A 19893-nucleotide genomic window follows, 5' to 3' on the forward strand; every position below is an offset into this window, starting at 1 on the left:
AAGTCGTCTATTGCTTGATATACAGTAAGTCTCATCTTTGACACATTTAAAGCGCCGGTAGCAGGTTAGATTCCACAGGGCCAACGGGGAAAGCTACCCTGTCTTTTGAAGAAATCGAGGATGAACTTCTGAAACTATCTTTACAGTGAATTCCCTGTAAAAGAACCACATTGCTCTTCTAGTGTGGTCAAATATCTTTCACATGCACTGTCTGTGTTGACAGTGTATATTTGTTTCTCGTGGATTTGTTCAGAACTAATAAGTTATACATTGACAGATTATTAATGAAATATATTTATGAGAGATAAACAAAATTATCTTGATCGAGAAAATTGTCCAAAAAGTACTCACCGCTATGAATAAACTACCACTCACAGATTTCTTCCATAAAAATGACTTATACCATAAAATAGAGATGTTAATGCAATATTGGTATATGAAATGCAAAGAAAATTGTTAAAGCCGTTTTCGAGAAAATCATATATTTTTTTAAATGTTCCATACTTTGGTAAACTTCTTTTATTTTTGGGGTAGGAAAAGAATTTGAGAAGCTCTCCTAGGGAACCTTAAGTTTAAAATTTCGTTCTGATTCGTTGATCGATATGGCTTTTAGGCGAGTGAACGTGTTACATTGGGACGGACGAACAGATAATCAAAATTCCTTTATCGGTATGTAGAGGCCATGAAATGTGTAAATCCATTGAAATTTCGAATTTGAGTTTTACGATCACCTGCTTCCTTCTCTCCTACTTCACAATAGATTTTGTGTCAGACATGACTGACTTTGGGGCGAATAATTGGGGATTATAGCTTTTGCAACTTATAAACGAAGTTTTCGCACAAATTACATTTTATTTTACGTCACAAAAATAATGTAAACAAAATCTGTCAACTGATGGGATTTGAAATGATCGTTAATAATAATAATAATAATAATAATAATAATAATAATAATAATAATAATAATAATAATAATAATAATAATAATAATAATAATAATAATAATAATAATAGCATTAAAATAACAATTACCTAAAGAACAAAATTTGATAAAGAAAAATGTGATCGGATTCGAATCCGGATCTGCCTCTTGATAGTTTCGTACGACACCACTAGGCTACAAGTCCTTCGCGTAAAGGTGACAAATTGAAGTGCTATTTACGAAGGTAATATGTTTGCTAAGCATATTTTACTTTAAAATATCTCGAAACCCTCTACAAGTCTTGATACAATTTAAATAATTACAAAATATCTTCTGTCATCTTTTCTTCTTCTTAGGCTGAGAAGTCAACATTAAAACCTCAGCTTCAACGTAAGAAACGTTCCAAGACATTTTCCTCGTTAAGAAAGGTCTATTTGACTGTTTCTGAGTTGTCTCTTCATACACGCCTTAATATCTTTACTAGTCTTACATAAAAGGTTTCCAACTACTTGATTATTTTTGTGAAAACTCAAGGAATTGATTAGGGTAGGTGGTAAACATATCGAATTTGTAAGTGGAAGATCCGAGTTCAAATCCTCACAAGTCTGAAATTTTTAACTGCTTCAATTTCAGTTTCAATCCTTAGTCTGTGTGATGGGATGTTCTCCTATGGAGAAGGAAAGAGATGTTCGAGTGATGAGAATGAGAACTTTGGAATAGGTACATGCATCGAGACATGCATTTACAAATTTATTACCTTCAATTCGTTGCAGATTTGATATTTTCTGTTAATTTAAACCTTTTTCTAACTTACATGTGATCAGTGTTTTTTCTTCCTTCTTTTCACAAAATATAGTGAAAGAGCACATTATGCACACAATGGATTATAACGTCATTGATATATAACACTCATTGACAACACGTTCCAAACAAAAGAGATTAATTTCAAAATGGAGAATATTCTTCACGCAAAAAATCCACAACAAGAGCCTGTTTCAGTGCTCTGCAAGATTACGGAATGTCATCTGCTGGTTATGGGTTGCATCCGTCTAGGCGTTTCTGATAGCAGTAAAAGTACTGCATCCGACCTAATGGAGTTATAACAGTCAGGAGAGGAGATATTTTTGCTACTGATTGCACAACTTGGAGTTTCCACTCCGACACCGTACTACATACAGTAAGCTACATGTAAGTTATTTCCGATTTTCTCATATGGACACAAGCTTAACCTCAACTCTTGACAATCGCGGTGGCTCAGTGGTAGAGCGTTCACCTCTGGTGCATGGGGTCGTGGGCTCAAACCGTGCTCCTGCCAAGTGAAATTTATGGTGGACAAACACCGTGTGTGTGGGTTTCCTCGTGGTTCTCCCGTTTCCTCCCAATTTCTTCATTCCAACATTTCATTCATTTCTCATAATCACCCTCTCCTTTAGCCTAGCCGGCATAAGCGTGGGACATAAAACTCAAAGATTTCATTTCATTTTTTCAACTCTTGATAAATTTTATAAACAGTTAATATTACTTGAACGACATCTCTCCAAAATCTACGAAGTTTAAGCATCTAATCCTACATGGTTCCTATCCAATCGAATGCATATTTTTTTTTTTTCATTATATCGTTTGGTATGAATTCGTTCACTTTCGTTGCGTCTCTATACTTAACTAACTACAACGAATACTCTCTCAACCTTCATTGTAAACAAACAACTATATTTTCCGGTATCACATGATTTATCTCTACTTCTATGCATACTAACCGAGACCAGAAATCGAACAAACATTGGTCCACGAATTAACAATTCCGTGGAATAAGCAACAATCTTTAGCACTTGAAAGTCGTCCTTTCTCTTTTTTTTAAAAAAAAAAACTTTTGTGTGATGGTAGGAAAGAACGAAAACGTGCTACAAAGTAGAAAATAAAAACTTTTTAAATAAGATATAATAAATTAAATAATAAAATAAATTTAATAAAATATGGACCAAGTTTTAACAAAAGCACTAAAAGTTAGAAAACAATAATAATAATGTTCTTAAAAGGAAAATAATGTATTACTGTTATCTATTTAAACAATTTGAAGTTGTGTCAAGCGGAACAAACCAATTTTAATATGATTAATTTGGCACGACTTCATAAACTCTTTATAGATAATTGTAATTGATTATTTTTTGCTTTTAAGCACTTTATTTTTCTGCTTGTTAGTGCTTTTTTAAGTTGGTTCATTTTTTGAAGTTTGTATTTTATGTTTTTGAGTGTGTTTTTCAAGTCGGTTGTTTCTTTTAAATTTACTTAATTTTTCCACTTTCAATGTGTAAGATGCTTATCGCAGCAGGCGATCAATCACAGAAAAAGTAGATGAAAGTGTGACAAAAGTTTAGCAAACCAGCATGTGAGAAAGAAGTCATGGCATCGCAATAATCTAAAACATCCATAATAGTGTTAAAGCAATTGAAGAAAGCTGGCTATTATTTGTTCTTAACGCCTTGGTGATATGCAACCCACCTTACTTTATTGATTATTTGGTTGCTGCATATTTTAGGATAAGATTTTTCATCAGCTGTTGCAACCTAACACTTTATACATAAGAATCTTCGTTGGGAAGAGCTTCTTTCATTCATGAAAACGTCATCAAATTATGACCAACGGTTCCCGATATAATTGCAAATATACATATATATACAGATCAAACTGAGAACCTCTTGTTTCTTTTAATTGGTTGAAAAGGATAATCGAATTCGAGATTTCAGCGGATTTGCTAATTTTTCATAATTTAATATTTCATTAACAATCCTATAATATTTCATTTGGGAGGAGAAATTAAGAATTTACTCGTCAGGCCGAGTTCTTTTTAGATGTTGTTCTGAAAACTGATTCAAGCGATTTTGTATGTATTTCATACATAAATGTTTCATTAATAACCTCATAATATGGCATAATGCATTAATAAATTAGAAAAATATCTGATTTACTCTTGGGGATATTTTCTTCCAACGACGTTTCCAGAAATAAGCAATTACGTTCACATCTCATAAATAAATGTTTCCGTAAGAACTGTAAAATGAGAAAATTCAATATAAGAAATAATGGCGTGAAAATTTAGTGCGATGGGCCGTAGCTTTTCCTTTTCCTGTTGTGGAAGCTGTCAAATACCAACCTGTACGTTTAGCGAAACACGACAAATATAATTTGTTTTTGGTAAACTTCTCACGTGTCTTAAACTATATTCTTGAGTTTCGCAATTGACGATTAATATTCACTAACTAATTGCAAAGTAAAACATTGGTTGCCTAAATAAATAAACAAATAAATAATGTTTGATGCTATAATGCGAACATACCAACTGGTTTCCTCTTTCTATGTATGAAAAAAGGGCGGTACGTTGTAAGATTAAATGAATTAGAGGTGTATTATTTATGCAAATATGGGTGGTGGACTCATACGTTATATTGAAAGGTGGAGTCCCTGTACTGAACATGCTTCTGTGATGTAACAAAATGCCGAACCCGAAAGCGATCTATCAGTATTTATCGAATTTTACTACCGCAATATTATGCGTAACTAAAGATGTCATTACATTAGTCATGCTTAATTAAGATGTATGGGATTTAAAGTAATGAATGAATAAAGTGGCTATGTTCTGTTCGAAATTTCTTTAAGAGGAAGTCTATGTAAGTTCGCCGTTTACATCTATTAAAAATTAAATGAATATTGTCTGTTATATCATTACGGTAAAACGATGGAACCGTTTGAAATGAATTACGTAATATTTGGCTAATACTAGGTTTTTATCAGGTCATTTCGATTAAAATAGTATGCTAAGGGGGAAGGAGAGGTTCAAAATTTATGCCAAAAGCAGTATCTCATGAACTCCTCATGCTAGAGAGATGAAACTCAATACACAAATTTTTCACCATTAAATATAAGATAATATATATCCCAGCGTTTATGAAAATTCCACTTTTATAGAGTAGAAGAAAGCAATTTCTATATTTTTATGAGAATGAAATCGGCCTTTTCTGTTACCTCATCACAAAAAGGTATTAAATCGTTAGAAATAAAACGGTCCAAACAGGTTTTTATTATGCCAGTTTCATTATGATGCGTGTCCTAAGAAGAGCAAATGAGGTTCAAATTATTTGGTTAAAAAAAAAAAAAAGATTATCTCAAGAGACCATCGAGTTAGGGAGATGAAACTCGACACATGAACTCTTCATTAAAATTAATTGAAAACATGTTGAAGCGTTTTCGAAAATTCCGCTTCTAAAGGGAAAAGAGAAGTAATTTTTATATCTTCGAGTTTATATGTCACCTTGTCATGCGAAAACAGCTGGACCATTTCAAATAATTTTTAAAGTGACTTGGTTACGAATCAAATTTCCTTTACGTATTTATCCTGTCTGTCCGTGTATCCGTCCGTCCAAGACCAAAAAAAAAAAAAAAATCCCAACAACAGCATAAATTTTGGCTAAGATAGGCCTATAGAGGGTCAAAAGTTAGAAATCGGACTCGTTCGTGGAAATGATATTCAAAATAGAAGTGGTAGAAATAAACCAATTTCGAACACCATCGACCAGAAGCAGTAATAAGATAGCTAGATGCCGTTTCCTGCAACACTTTTAAACGCCATGTGAGTATATTTTATACACGTTTAGTCCATTACTGCGAGCCATTTGTAGGGCCGAATTACCTCATCTGGAGGTCCGGGGCTAGAAAATAATATGCGAACCCTGCTGACTTCACCTAATACAGTTCTGTGAAAGTACAGTAGGAAAGTTACGGGAATACACGTAGTTCTACGACACCAACCATGTCATTTATTAGATTATATTATACTTAATGGAACTTTCGAAATGCATAAAAAACAAAAAAAAAAAAAAATACCATATTATATAGTTTGAATAAATAAAAATGAATACCTCAAAAATTTGTTTTCCTAGCTTTCATCCTACCGAAGTCCTCTATCTCCTTCTGGAAATAAAGTCCTGATTTTATCTTGTATGATTCTTTTTAGACGATCAGTTGAGAATTTGATCGCAGTGGAGGCCCGGGTCTCTGGTCATTTACATATATTTTGTACACTCTTGGTACAATACTGGGAGCCATGTCATCACCGTCTCTCTCAGTCTCGTTGCATAATTGTGAGACGTTATGCAACAATGTCAGATTATTCGCCGTCGTAATTCTACATTGCTATATTAACGAACTATTATGGAACTTAAAAGGAAACCAACAGAAGTATCTAAAGGGTGTCCTATAAAAAAAAAAAAAAAAAAAAAAAAAAACTAACTTTTTAAATGCCCGCCATTTCTGCTCTAATTGGCAGCATTAAATGTTACGTGATTTTCAACTGTTATCTCTGTAATTAGTACTCACGGAGCGCCGCATAGCACATGGCCGTCATGTTTTCTGCAGGGTGGGAATGAAGAGAGGTTCTCTGGCCGGGTGATATCTTTGCAACAGTCACGTGAATTGGTCACCCAGATCTTGTGAGTTGATATCATATGATTTCTTTCTTGTAGAGGTATTTGAAATGTAGTGTGTACGCCAACAAACCAAGGTAACTTCCAGAGCACAAGGCCGAGATTCAGAGTAATTTCAGAACTAGAGTTGCAAGTATACTGAAAAGTTGTGTAAAAAATTTATCAAAAGAACGAAAGTATGCCTGCAGAGTCGTGGAGGACATCATATCGTGATATCGTATTTCATACGTAATTCATGCACTGCAAAAATATGTAAATATGAAATTTTCTTAATTTCATCAATAAATTTGTATGTTGTGGCCCCGCGTAGCGTAGTCACTAACGCTTTCGCCTTAGTGAGAGCAGTCCCGGGTTCGATTCCCAATGTGGACACCCACTAAAAATGTCGTAAAAACTTTTTCAGGCCAGCCATCCTGAGTGAGGTTTTTTCTGGGTTTTCCTCATCTATACTCGCCGCGACCTTATCTTGATAGCCGAGATACGCAACTTCAATTCGGGCGACTCCGCGCATGTTATATAGTTCTTCACGTTACACACGTAAAACATTACTTAGGAGATCAATTCAAAGAGCTAATTGAGTTCAAGTATATAAAAATGTTAATATAGAAACAATATTTAAAATAAAAGGTCCTAGATTTATTAGTAACGTGTTATGAAAATGACGTCACGACTCAGAATCGGAAAGAGAGAAGGAAAGAAAAGAGTGAAAAGCCGGTAGCTAAGATGCGAGTCTCTTGCAAGTGTTGCAAGATTATAAACTTGAAAAATCTTTTATCAAAAACAGAAGACCAGTAAAATTAGTTAGTTGTTCAATGTTAGAAATCGTCCACAATGGATAGGAAATGGCTTAATATTTTTATATGATACATAAATTAGAGTTGTTACCCCGTAAGAAACTTCTATGCCTGCTGAAAAATGAAACAAAAGAAAGAACGGGACTCACATGTAACTTCTGCAATTTTTGTGCAGAGAGTAACACTGCTCTGCCAAATGTCTTCGCGCTTGCGTTAGTGTGGGTACGTGGATGTAGTGAAACTGAAACCATGGAGAGTGTTAAGCGCGAAATTGAAATCATGAATGAATCCGAATTATCTTCTCAGTATTATCGCAAACATGAGGAAGGAAAACCTCTTTAAAGTGAAGCAAAGTAAATTGTCAACAATGTGTACTCTCGACTAAGAGAAAAATATGCAGACAAAACTGTTGAAGAAATTGTTGATATGATTGTTGCCGGTTCGCAGCTGCTTTACTCATTGCGAACGTAGAGTTGCTGTGCATTGAGGAAAAAAAAAAAAAAAAAAAACGTATTTTTAATTTATTATGTGGGAGGGTGGCTGCTTGTGTGTTTCTGTTTATGATTGACCTTTTCCAGGTAGATATATGAGAGTAACTTCATTTCTTATCCTTTCTTACCTTAATCAATTGAAATGAATAATCAAAATAGTTTTCATGCTCTCGAGTTTTAATTGTGAGGATTGCAAATACATCACGTGCGAATTTCCAATACATTTATTACTATTGTCGTGTCTTCATGAATTATTAAAAACAAATAAACCAAGAAACATTTTTCGTAGCGTCAGGAAAAGAACGAGAAATCACCGCTCCGCGCATATCAGCTGAGACTCAGAGCAGCGCCAGTTGAAACCTTGGCGAATGAGAACCCAACCAAAACACACACACACACACACAAAGGCTTTCCTGCGAAAAGGTTCGCGCGGCAACATGTATTAATGCGCTTGTGATTCGGCTCTCAAGTTAACATTGCGTTTAGTATACACCAAGCAAATGCCGGGTGGTACCTAACTTATAGGTCCCAGGCAGCTTCCTTCCTTCCCCCATCCTTTCTTCCTCCCCTTCCCCGGATAGTGTGCTTGTCAAGGGACGTCATCCGTCAAACGTGACGGGCTAAATGGCTTCAGATGCCGAGATCCCAGAAACCTAACCTAAATCCTAAATCCCTAAAATCCCCTAAATTTGTATGTTATTATGCATTCAAAAGTTGCGCTCTTTATGAGACACCCTATATAATTTTAAAATAATTCATCATGTGTTATAACAAGAACAGGAATAAGATCACGATTCTACTACAGGACACGTGAGCGACTGAAGCTTATATTCAAATTGTTAAAAAAAAAAAAATAAATAAATAAAAAAAGGAAACAAGAAAAACGAGTCTGGATAGTGAACTCATATATAACATCAAAAAAGAAAATGAACCTCCAACAGAGTCATCTATGAGCAATTAAAGCAACTAATTAATATTCAAGCGATTAAAAGCTCTTCTCTCTTTTATATGCTGTTTTATTTGTTTATTTGTTTCATGAAAAGCATTGCTTTTGAAACGTTAGGGTTGGTTCCAACTTTACCGGGAGGGTGATAAATCCTTTGTAATCTGTTCATGCTGTATACAAAAAAACGTAAATAGTGACAGTTCCTTTAAAAAAGGAGTAATTGTTCTTTTGTTCTTTTTATGAACGTGCTGTAGGCATTAAAAGAATTGTTAATTAGAAACACTCTCCTACGTAAATAATCAACCTGAAAAGCAGCTTTTGAAGACGGATTAAGATGTTTTTATTCCGTAATTATAATGTCTTCTGTTACCAATAAATCATGTTTAAAAAAAAAAAAAAAAAAAAAAAAAACTTTTGACGCGAAAAAAAGAATGTTTTAACTTCACGAATGAAACTTTATGTGAAATCTATTCATGATACTTAAAAATCGTTGCATCTTCTTATTTACTAATATCATGTATAAATATCAGATACAGATTAAGAATAGCCCACCAAATTAAGAACGCATTTTTCTTTCAATTTTCTCGCTTTAAACAATTCCCTAAGACGTTCTGGATTGTCATTATTCTGGCGCAAGTCCAAATAATTCCGTGCAGATTGATAGGCTAATATACGTGCAAATAGATGTTAGTCTGCATACTTTTCTATTACCTACTATCCTATTATATGCAATTATTTCATCAAGAAATTAACTTATAGTGCCTTAAAGATTCTTTCTTAGGGTAGGAGTAGCCGTGCAGATTGAGAACAGGTTGCCAAATTAAAATATATTTTTTCTTACACTTTTATGGCTTTGAATGATTTTCTAAGACATTTCGTACTGCTACTTCTTAAGCGCATGCGCAAATAATTGCATACAGATTGATAATATGGGTGCAAACTGATGTACCATGAAAACGATTACACTGCTCAACAAATAAAAAAATTTTTTTATACCTCCGAGATCAAAATAGGTTGTTCATACGGAAACGGTCATGCTGATTTCGAAAATCACCATAAGAATGCTCTGTCACGTCAGGTTCAAAAGATATGAGCAGATTTATTATTCGCATTATAAACAGTACAACCTCGATTATCAGAAACAGTTTTCGGAATATTTCTCAGCTTCTATTCAACCAATTCACAGCAAATTTGGAGACTAAGCTTATATTGCTATCTAGTTATGTTCCTCAAAATTTGAAGCAAATCGGTTGAACAGATGCTGAGAAATAGCTCGGAAACTGTGTCGGATAATCGGGGGCCTACTGTATTATACGTAGATTAAAAAGTTTCGATACAGATTATTACATGGTCACGCTTATATGGTTTTAACACCCATAAAATCATGTAACTCTCTTTCTAAATCAGCTTACTAATGTAAATTGATATGCATGCAATCATTCGTAACAATGACGTAGAGAAGAATTGAAAATCTTTGAGGTTCACGGAGACAAGATGTTTATAGAAGGCCTTGAAAATATCTATTCAAACTTTTAATGATAATTTCATTATTAAGTGTCCCTCTTTGTCAGGCTATATCTACACCATTTTATATTGTAACGAAATATGCCTCTTACTAGTAGCGTACACAGGCATTTATTTCGGGGGGTTCCAAACTCAATATCATGGTATTTTATATTAAAATTCGTAAAATTGCCTCTAAAATTAGGCTAAATTTACACAAAAGTCGAAATTTCAGCGGATCTGGACCCTCAGGACCCACTCCCTGCGTACGTCCCTGCCTCTTACCTTCCTTACAAACGCTTGCGTTTGTACTGCCTCTTGTAATCCTGTTTACTCTAGCGCAAAGGAAATTAACAATAGTCTCCCTCCATTGTAGGATCCTTACGATCTTGGTATCTCTTCTCCATCACGGAAATGTCTTGGTGAAACCTTTCCCCTTGTTCATCACTAACATCTAAATTGTCAGATAAAAAGTCAAGATGTGAAAGGAGGAAGTGAACTTGAAGGACATACTGCAACCCATGTTTTTGTAGAATTTTAACAAATTTCTGGCCAACCTTTCGTAATTTTCTTCTTTTCTGTTTCCAAGATGCTTTTAAAGGACCGCCAAGCTGCTAACTCAGCACCCTGTCGAAGTTTCGGGCTATAGGGGCGAAAATACACAGTGATATGCGGCGCGAGTGACCAAATAAATGAAATGTTCATAACCTAAAGGGTTTCCAATTAGTGTTGCTAATTTAGGGATTTTGTCGCTAATTCTAGCGATTTTATAACACCTTAGAGGCAAGGTTTGTTTCGCTTATCACTGTTAAACTAGGGATTTAGCGAATTTTAAAATGTACAGCGAATAAACTAGCATTATTTCCACTATGATTAAAGTTTCTAACGACTTTTTGTAGTACGTTTAATGACATTGGCAACACTGCTTATAATTGTTATCTATGTGAAAAAAGAGATAAGAGAGGATAAGAGATGGCGCTGTAAACACTAAGTATTGGGGAGCTTTGCTCTCTTTTTTTATTCAATTTTTACTATTTACAATTCATTACTTTGGACAATTTTATTATTTGTTACAATTTTAATATATTATATGCATTTTCAATATGTTCATGCGCCGCTTATCTTTCTGTATTATTACATTAATAATGTGATAAACAATTTTATTTAAAACAGGCAAATTCGGCCATCTTGGCTCGTGCCATTTTAGTACATTTACTTATTTGAAACAATTTATAATTAAAACAAATATAGTGACGTAGTCCACAAAGTCCTAATGGCTGGGACTTCCTTTATAAATCTCCCGTAAGGGAGGTGACTGAAAGAAAGAAAGAAGAGATAAGAGGGCTCTGAAAGACTTAATGAACTTATGGCAAAGTATTTTAAACTTTCACTCTTCGATTCTTGACAGTTAACTGGGTTTACTTTACGTTCTTCATTTCAATAAATTACATGTATGAGCGAAATATATATCATGCAATATCTCAAAACTGTGACGTGATGTGCAAAAATTGTTATCATTTTCGTTTTCTAGGCACTAAAATCATTCAGAATCACCTATTATTTTCCCGGAGGTAAAAATCATGTTAAGCAGTGTTATTGATGCAAAAATCACGCACCAGCATGGTATGATACAGTAGAGTAGAATGGGTTACTACATTAGTACTACAGTAGAGTAGATTGGGTTATAGACTATTGTATAATAGCTTAGGTTAGGGTAATAGGATAATTAGGTTAGATTAGTAGAGTAGGTCATGTCAATAGTATACGTTTAGGTTAGGTTGGGCTAGTAGCGTACGTAAGTTTACTACGATGGCAGACTACGTTAGCTTAGGTTAGTAGGGTGAGTTGGTTCAGTAGGCTTGGTTAGGTTAGGTTTAGAAGAGTAGGTAAATTTAGGTTAGTATAGTTAGATTAGGCTAGGATAGTAGGGTAAATTAGCTTACTTGTAGGTTAATAGGATAGATTAGCTTAGGTTAGTAGGGTAGATTAGGTTCGGTTAGATTAACTCTGTGCTTGTATGTTGTATTTATAAGCGTCTACATATGGTTTTCGTGGTTATACGAGTTTCTATAGCACTTCTAACGATTCTTCACTAGTAACCCATCCTTGTGAACATAAAATACAGCTTTTTACACTGTTCAGAAGTTATCTATAGGCGGAAAATAATCTATAATATAGTTGTCTTTCACATGCACTCAATCATTTTAACCGTGCTATAGCAGTTCTCATGGTTTCGAATTTCTGCAGTTATTCGAAAATTCATTTTCAATATTCGAATAATTATTTGTTGGTTGAATAACGAATACTCGAAGCAGTGGCGGCGATTGGACGTTAGAAGTGGGGGGCAAGACATGATCTGAATATTTGTATATCAATGTTGAGTTTTCCTGATTGTTTCTAACACTTCGTTTGACGAAAGTTTGTAGAACTAATGGGATGTTTCTAACACTTCATTTGACGAAAGTTTGTAGAACTAATGGGATACTATCTTTTTCAGTCAAAATACAGAATTTAAAATAGGCCTAAACTGTGCCGACAATAATGTTTTTTTTCTTCTTTTCTGGTTAAAGAAAGAAAAGGGGACGAAAAGGGGTAGCATTGTTGTGTTTGCTAGTAAAAAAAGAAACTTTTTTTCTTTCGAATTTGTAACTGCGGAATATGATAAATGCTGTAGACAAACAATGGCAAGATAGAAGTTGTTCCTTATTACTCTCTTTTTAATAAATATTCCTTAAAATATTAGAAAAAAGAATTGGCACTTTAGAAAGTGTCGATTTTTGTGTCGATTTTAAAGAATAACTTGTAAGACTTTTTTTTTGCGAAATTTTCTCTCAATTAGTTTCAAAGCGGCTGATTAAGATATCGAACCCTTGTAAGAAGAAATGAAAGTACGTTGTAATTGTTGCGCTCCAATAGGTTAATTTTGGGGCTATTTTTCGTGGCAATTAAAACGAAATTCCTGATGCTTTCTTAACTCCATGGGAAGACAGATAACCAATGCATACTCACGCAACGACAAATATTATATGGTCTCATTTTTTGTCTATGAACCAGTAATACATACCGTATAAAAACTTTACATATCCAAATGAAACTCTCTCTCTCTCATATATATATATATATATATATATATATATATATATATATATATATATATATATATATATATATATATATATATATATATCTTTAAGGGGGTCACTTCAAAAAGTGGGGGACAACTGCCCCTCCTGCCTCTAATTACCGCCCCTGATTCGAAGAATTAATAATTCGAATGTTCAAACTGACAGAAGTAATTTTAACAGCACTAATTCAGACTGAAATAGATTACTATTATGCACACAGCACATGTTCATGGAAAGTTTCACAGACCCTATACATATTACGGGACATTACGCCACGCAGTAAAAACTTTCTAACGATAATGGAAATATTTTGAAGATTTTCCTTCGATCTCGATGGAATGTGCCTATCACGAGACAACATTTCGACATCCAAAAGTTGTCCTGTCATTATGCCCCAAACAGCTTAGAAACATATCACAGAAATCCCGCTGGAAGTCTCGTTTCTCAGGCAATTGCAGCATCTCTGAGTTTCCTAAAATGTTCACAAGACATTCACGAGCAATTACACGACTCTCGTGGCCATTTCGGTTGTCTCAGGACGTGTCTGTGCAATGTATTGTTGTTGTTGTAGATTTAAATATGAATGCCCTTTACATCATTGATGTATATTAGATATGGATCTGCAGCTTAACTGTTAGATGTCAGACATCCTGCAACGGCATGATGTACCATCTCAGAGCAGTGCGTATGTAGCATATGGATAACGTATGCTCCATACTGATTTCTGTAGTAAGCAAGAGGATTCCGTATATTTGTACAACATACCGCTGTCCGGAGAACGGATTTTTCTCAGTGTACCAGTATAAGTATATTTAAAAAAAACAACTATAAAACTATAAATAATGATAAAGTGTTAGTCCGAATACGATGAAGAGCAGTCAACAACGTATAAAGATGTGCATTGTCATTATACAATATACTCCAATAAAAAAATGGCGCGGGAGACCCGGGTTCGATTCCCGGCGGGAGCTCATGTGGTTCGGATTCCACGTTAATCAGTAGGTCCACGTCTCACATAGCCTTGTTGCTGAAAGGGACGCTAAACTGAAATTCAACTCAACTCAACTCCAATAAAAAAAAATGTGATTTAAATGTTGTTATATCACTCCCTTTATGAATCTCTCGTTACGCAGAAGAATTCTGATAACTTCCAGATGAAATTAAGAAAGAAAAATAAATAAGGCATACTTATTAAGCAAAAATTTACAAAAAGAGAAAGAGATTTTCCAAGAGGAGACGAGAAATGCTTTTTCGAGAATCAATAGGAGACGAGACCAGAGAACTTTGTTTCTTATCTCGTCTTGCCTCGTGGACAATAATACTAATACTAAGCCAGTACAGCAGGGTGGCCAGTTTCTCTCCCAATAGTTTAAAAGCAACATCCAAAACTAATTACGAGTTGTGATGAAGGTAGAGATTGAGAATTAGAATTAAGAACGTACAGCAACTATACAGTGCTTTATAATTCAATTTTGCAGGTTTATTGTCTAGTGTTTAGGACTAATGACTTCTAAAGATCACCGAAAGATGTACATTCATATATTTTACTAGCTTTTTCGTTCTAAAGAGACCTCAAAAATAAGCATTACTAACAGTGCTCTAACAGAAGTTCATTAAGAGATCTCAGCTAATTAGCAACTATTTGGCAAGATGATGAAAAGAAAAAAACTCACTTTCAGGAAGTGAACTATCGCATTGTAGAGATAATCAGCCAGGTGTATCTACAGAAAAAGAGAGAGTTTGTCCTTTTTTTCTTAGTTTGTAAAAGTGAATGAAGTTAAATATTTACTGACCATCACGGACGAAAACAGTAGACTGCACGGCGTCTCTCGGCTTCCTTCAAGTGTTTGACTTTGTCAGGCTCACTGCAAACAAACACCACCATCATCATTGACCCAAGACAAACTGTGGATTTTTTTTATTTGTAAATAACATGTAGAACTAGAAAGATCTTCCGTTTGTCTATTGTGGTAAACGACAGACGTTTACTTTGATACGATGGCCGGAATCGGAAGCGTTTACTGTGTATGACGTGTTGAGTGAGATAAGGTAACTATAAACATTCTGAATACTCCTTACTATAGCTTCGGAACTACACATAACATAAATAACTGGCCAAAAGAAACATTTAATCTGTGTTACTGAAAATAAAATAAAATGAAATGAAATATTTCAGTTTTACGTCCCACGGTTATGCTGGCTAGGCTAAAGGAGACGATAATGATGAGAAATGAACGCAATGGTGGAATGAATAAAATGGGAGGAAACGGGAGAACCCCGAGAAAACCCACGCACACGATGTTTGCCCACCAGAAAGTCAATTTGGTGCGAGCTGGGATCGAACCAGGACCCCGCGCACAAGAGGTGAACGCTCTGCCACTGAGCCACCACGGCCCCTAATCTTTGTTGCTATTTCGGTAATATATTATACCATTGCCTTCATCAGACACACTATCTCTGATGAAGGTAATAATAAATTTCCGAAACTATAACTGCAGCCGTGTATATCGTGACGGGGACACATAGCCACGCAGCTGACGTCCCCATTAACCCCCAAATCAATCAATCAATCAATGAACTGAAACTATAACAAGATTAGTAATAATAAATGTTTACTTTGGCCAGATTTTATATTCACTTCAACTACAAAGTTTCTAGAATTGCAGAGCATGAAGGGCTATTGCCGGCCAGATGTCATTTCGTTGGATATTGTCTGGTCACAAAATCGGCTAACATCGCTGTTGTTCAAGGCTTTCTAGATCAGAGTTCATGTTTGTTAATTCAAGTAACTTTCCAGTAGATTCCATTCTGTCACCGGGAATCGAACCGAGACAATAGACAACAAAGATGTTTAGTATTCGTCTGAAGCACTATTAGCATCCTAAATATATAAACTACATGAACTGACTGACATAAAATAAAGGGGTACTTGCGGTTTGCGTGGAAAGTTGAAGATTGGCATGATTGTAGCTTTTCGGGACTAATCCACAAAAAATTGCCACAAGTGTATATTTTTAGTTTTAAGGGGTCTGAAAGGGAGATGAAGAAATTATCCATGTTATTTAAATGGACGTTTTTTTTTAAGACCTATAATCTCATAATTTTGATACTTGGAATTGGAATAAAAACTTGAAATTCGATATGCTTGTACGTTTTCGTTAGGGTTACCCAAGTAAATCACCGAAAATAAAAATTCCAACTTTAGAGTGGTTTTATGGGGAACTGAAAATTCTTTCCCATGTTATTTATATGGAACATTTTCTACACTTCGAAATGTTTAATCACTTCCCGCAGGATTAGAATGATGGAATTTCTCGTCTCGAATTTAAAGATGTTCTTTTCGTTTCCACTCTCGTCTCGTTTTCGAGACTAAAATTTAGACAAGACGAGAAATTTCCCATCTCGTGAACAAACTAAATTACATAGGAACTGTTTTTATAATGAGTGTTCATGTTTTCTGAATTCTTCATAGTTCTGCAGCATTTTCCCGTTCTTAGTAAATTTTTATATTTCTTCTCTACCCTCAAATTATACAGTATTACTTTTAAACTTACGAGTGTTTAGTTACTAAATTTTACAACCTTTCTAAATGTTACAACTTTTTTTTTTTTTTTACACCATCTCAAGTATCGATGATACACATTGGTCGTGTACTCCTTTGTAGACGCAACTGGATGATTCAAGTTTTGCTGTATTACAATTATAGTATTAAAATTCTTTTGTTTCGTTTCTTTATTTAGGATCTTCAGTTAAGTGAAGGCGGTTACCAGGGTGCCCAGCCAACGAGAGATTACTCTGTGAGTAGTCAAAAATGGAGGTTGTATGGAACACGCGAAGCCATTGAAAAAGCTCGTAAGGAGTACTTAACGCAACGGCATCACCCACCGACGGGTAAGTCAATCTTCTTGCAGTAGACTTATTTACGGACACTTTAGAAAGCACAAGTTTCTTGAAACTCGTTCATTTCAAACGACTAAGACCATAAAACTTTTCTTTAAAAAATATCTTTTTGGACAAAATGGAGAACTTCGTTCATTTACTATTAAGGAACTCAATGAGTATAAAATTATTGGTTTCCCTAACATTTTTGTTGGTATAAAAATTGCATTAAGAAATGTAAATATTTTTTACAATAATGAAATAATGATATAATCTAATCTAATATAAATAAAATAGAGTTTTTTTGTGTGTTTGTCTGTCTATGTGCGGCCTGGGGACCAGACGAGTGGATCGAGAGTTGCCAAAATTTGGTCACGGGTACCTTGGTCCAGGCCCCAGATCAAGACGAAACGTTTTTTTTTTTTTTTTTTTGGTAATTTCGAACAAAGGGGGCGTTTACCGGGACATGTAAAAGTAGTAGAAAATGACCGGTATTAGTGTCGAATTCATAGTTTTCGCGGTCGCTGAGATCAATGGTGAAACTCCGATCACATTAACTTCCTAATTTGCCCTATTCGGCTGCGGGCCGGGGGTCACCAGGGGGGGGGGGGTGAATAGCGACAAATATAAAAGTAATCCAAAATGACCGATATTAGTGTGAAATCCATACTTTTCTCTGTCGCTGAAACGAATGGTGATATTTCCACAGGCGTTGACTTTCAAGTACAGCCCCCATGCGAAGAATGGATATATTCAGGTAGTTTAAAATAAATAATGTTAATCATATTGACTTGAAGAAGATGATTTCTTTAAAAACTACATTATTGTTAAGTGACGGTAAGAGAACATATTCGTTTCTTTTGAATTAAATGAGTTGTTCTGTTTTACAGAAAGCATTTGTACGAAACATATTTTTCTTTATTATTTTACGGGAAGCAGATTCGTAGTCAGAAATTCCATTTGGGTGGGTCTGACTTTTGACACTTTTAAAAGCTAAAGTGGAAATTTGTAATGCTCCTCTGTCGCGAACTACATTACAGTCTTATTACATATTCATTCATTTACTTGCGTTAACATTTACTTGTTTGTATTTTTATAATTCTATTCTATTATCTACGTTAATATCGTCTTATTCTCAATCTGCACGAGAAACATGGCCTCCTTGAAGTAGTGAGGACACGCCTATTTGTTGGCACTATATAAATGAGAAAAGAAAACCTGAGAAAAAAACATATAGTATTTATTTTTTCCATTAATAATTACGACGTCTAAAACCGACAAGTTTAACACGTTCGCTACCGACACAAAAAATATATTTGGGACGCATTGGTTTTCACCAAGGACCAGCGTCCCATATATGAGACGCTCGGGCTCGTTCTAGCAGATGGTCTGTGGGTAAGGTAATTTTCTTATGACCGGTCTATAGTGGCGGTTTATGTCTATGAATCGGTCCCTCGTAAAATCTGCTGTATCCCATATATGGGACGTTGGTAGCCAACGTGTTAAAAGTGCAATTTATTTGAAATTATTAATAAATCATTAATCACATTGAAATTATTAAAATTACTCATTTATACACTACAAAGCTGTAAGCTATTATTTTTAGTCCGAGTAGAATTCTTTAACCCTTTGACTACCATTTTTTAAATGTGAAAATTCTTTTATATGTTTCCTTTAATGTGAGATATTCCTGACATCTGTACACAGTTTTGGAAACTAAACACAGTTTCCTGGTCACATCTGACCCGATGGGAGAACAACACGTATTTTTTTTTAGAATTTTTTAAAAACAAACTCCCAAACGTATTTTTGAATTATTCGCATGGGACACATGTATCCCGTTGGTAGTCAAAGGGTTAAAATAGACCAAGAAGACATAGTCAGGTAATACTTATAATTTCTAATTATATTTTATCCCAGCTCCCGTCAAGTGTGTGTGTTGTTTTTAAGTGTACAAACATTGTGTGCATGGGGTTTCTTGCGGTTCTCCCGTTTTCTCCTAATTTTGTCATTACATCATTATCGTCCATCTCATCATCATCGTCTCCCTTAGTTGCGGTGATAATCATAAGACGTAAAACTTTTTTTTTTTTTAAAAAAAAAAGACATAAGTGCAGTCTCGATGTGAGTCATATTCCAGTCAATCCTATGACCTTAATTCATATTACGTACTGTATAAGTAGATACCTTGCATAAAATATTAGATGAATTAATATTTATATTGTTTGTTTTCATAGCGGTATGTGTTCAGAAGAATAAGTAAAAAGATAAAAAAAAAAAAGAAATATTTACAATTAAAATTTTAAAATAAACAGATCTGAACAAGAATAAACAAATTAATTTTCACTAGAATGCTGGTGTTTGTGTGTGTGTGTATGTGTGTGGCTTTGTCGCTATAGCTTATTTGATGAAAGATATTCAATGTGATCGCACTACATTTCCATTACGTAGTGACAACACAGGCGACTTTGAATTTTGTGTTTTCTTTTTTCAAAACAAACAAATCCGGTGTTGGAATTCTTTCATCATTTCTTTTCTTTCCTTTTCTTTCTTTTCTTTTCTTTTTTTTTTTTTTTTTTAATCTGCGTGAATCTTCCTTTCTTGTTTGAAGTGACTGTTTACTTTGTATGTATATCTGTTGAGAGGTGATACATTGAAGCCTCCATTGAATGATATCAAGAAAAGAGAGAGAGAGTAGTGCATTCAACGTGTGAAAAATGTTAACACTCTACAGAAAAGAAGATGCCGGGGATGGC

General features: G+C 34.6%; 1 protein-coding gene across 1 annotated transcript in view; it reads left to right on the plus strand.

Annotated features, from left to right (window-relative positions):
- The window catches only part of LOC145685242 (uncharacterized), a 188702-nt gene extending 169302 nt beyond the window's left edge, over window positions 1-19400 (plus strand). Inside the window, exons 2-3 of the mRNA XM_081757604.1 lie at window positions 16999-17149; window positions 19375-19400. Of these exons, the coding sequence (XP_081613730.1) occupies window positions 16999-17149; window positions 19375-19400 (177 nt within the window). The remainder of the gene's footprint in view (window positions 1-16998; window positions 17150-19374) is intronic.
- The last annotated feature ends 493 nt before the right edge of the window (window positions 19401-19893 follow it).

The sequence above is a fragment of the Thermobia domestica genome, chromosome 5 (genome assembly GCF_964235325.1).
Source record: "Thermobia domestica chromosome 5, izTheDome1.hap1.1, whole genome shotgun sequence".
Classification (NCBI taxonomy): Eukaryota; Metazoa; Arthropoda; class Insecta; order Zygentoma; family Lepismatidae; genus Thermobia; species Thermobia domestica.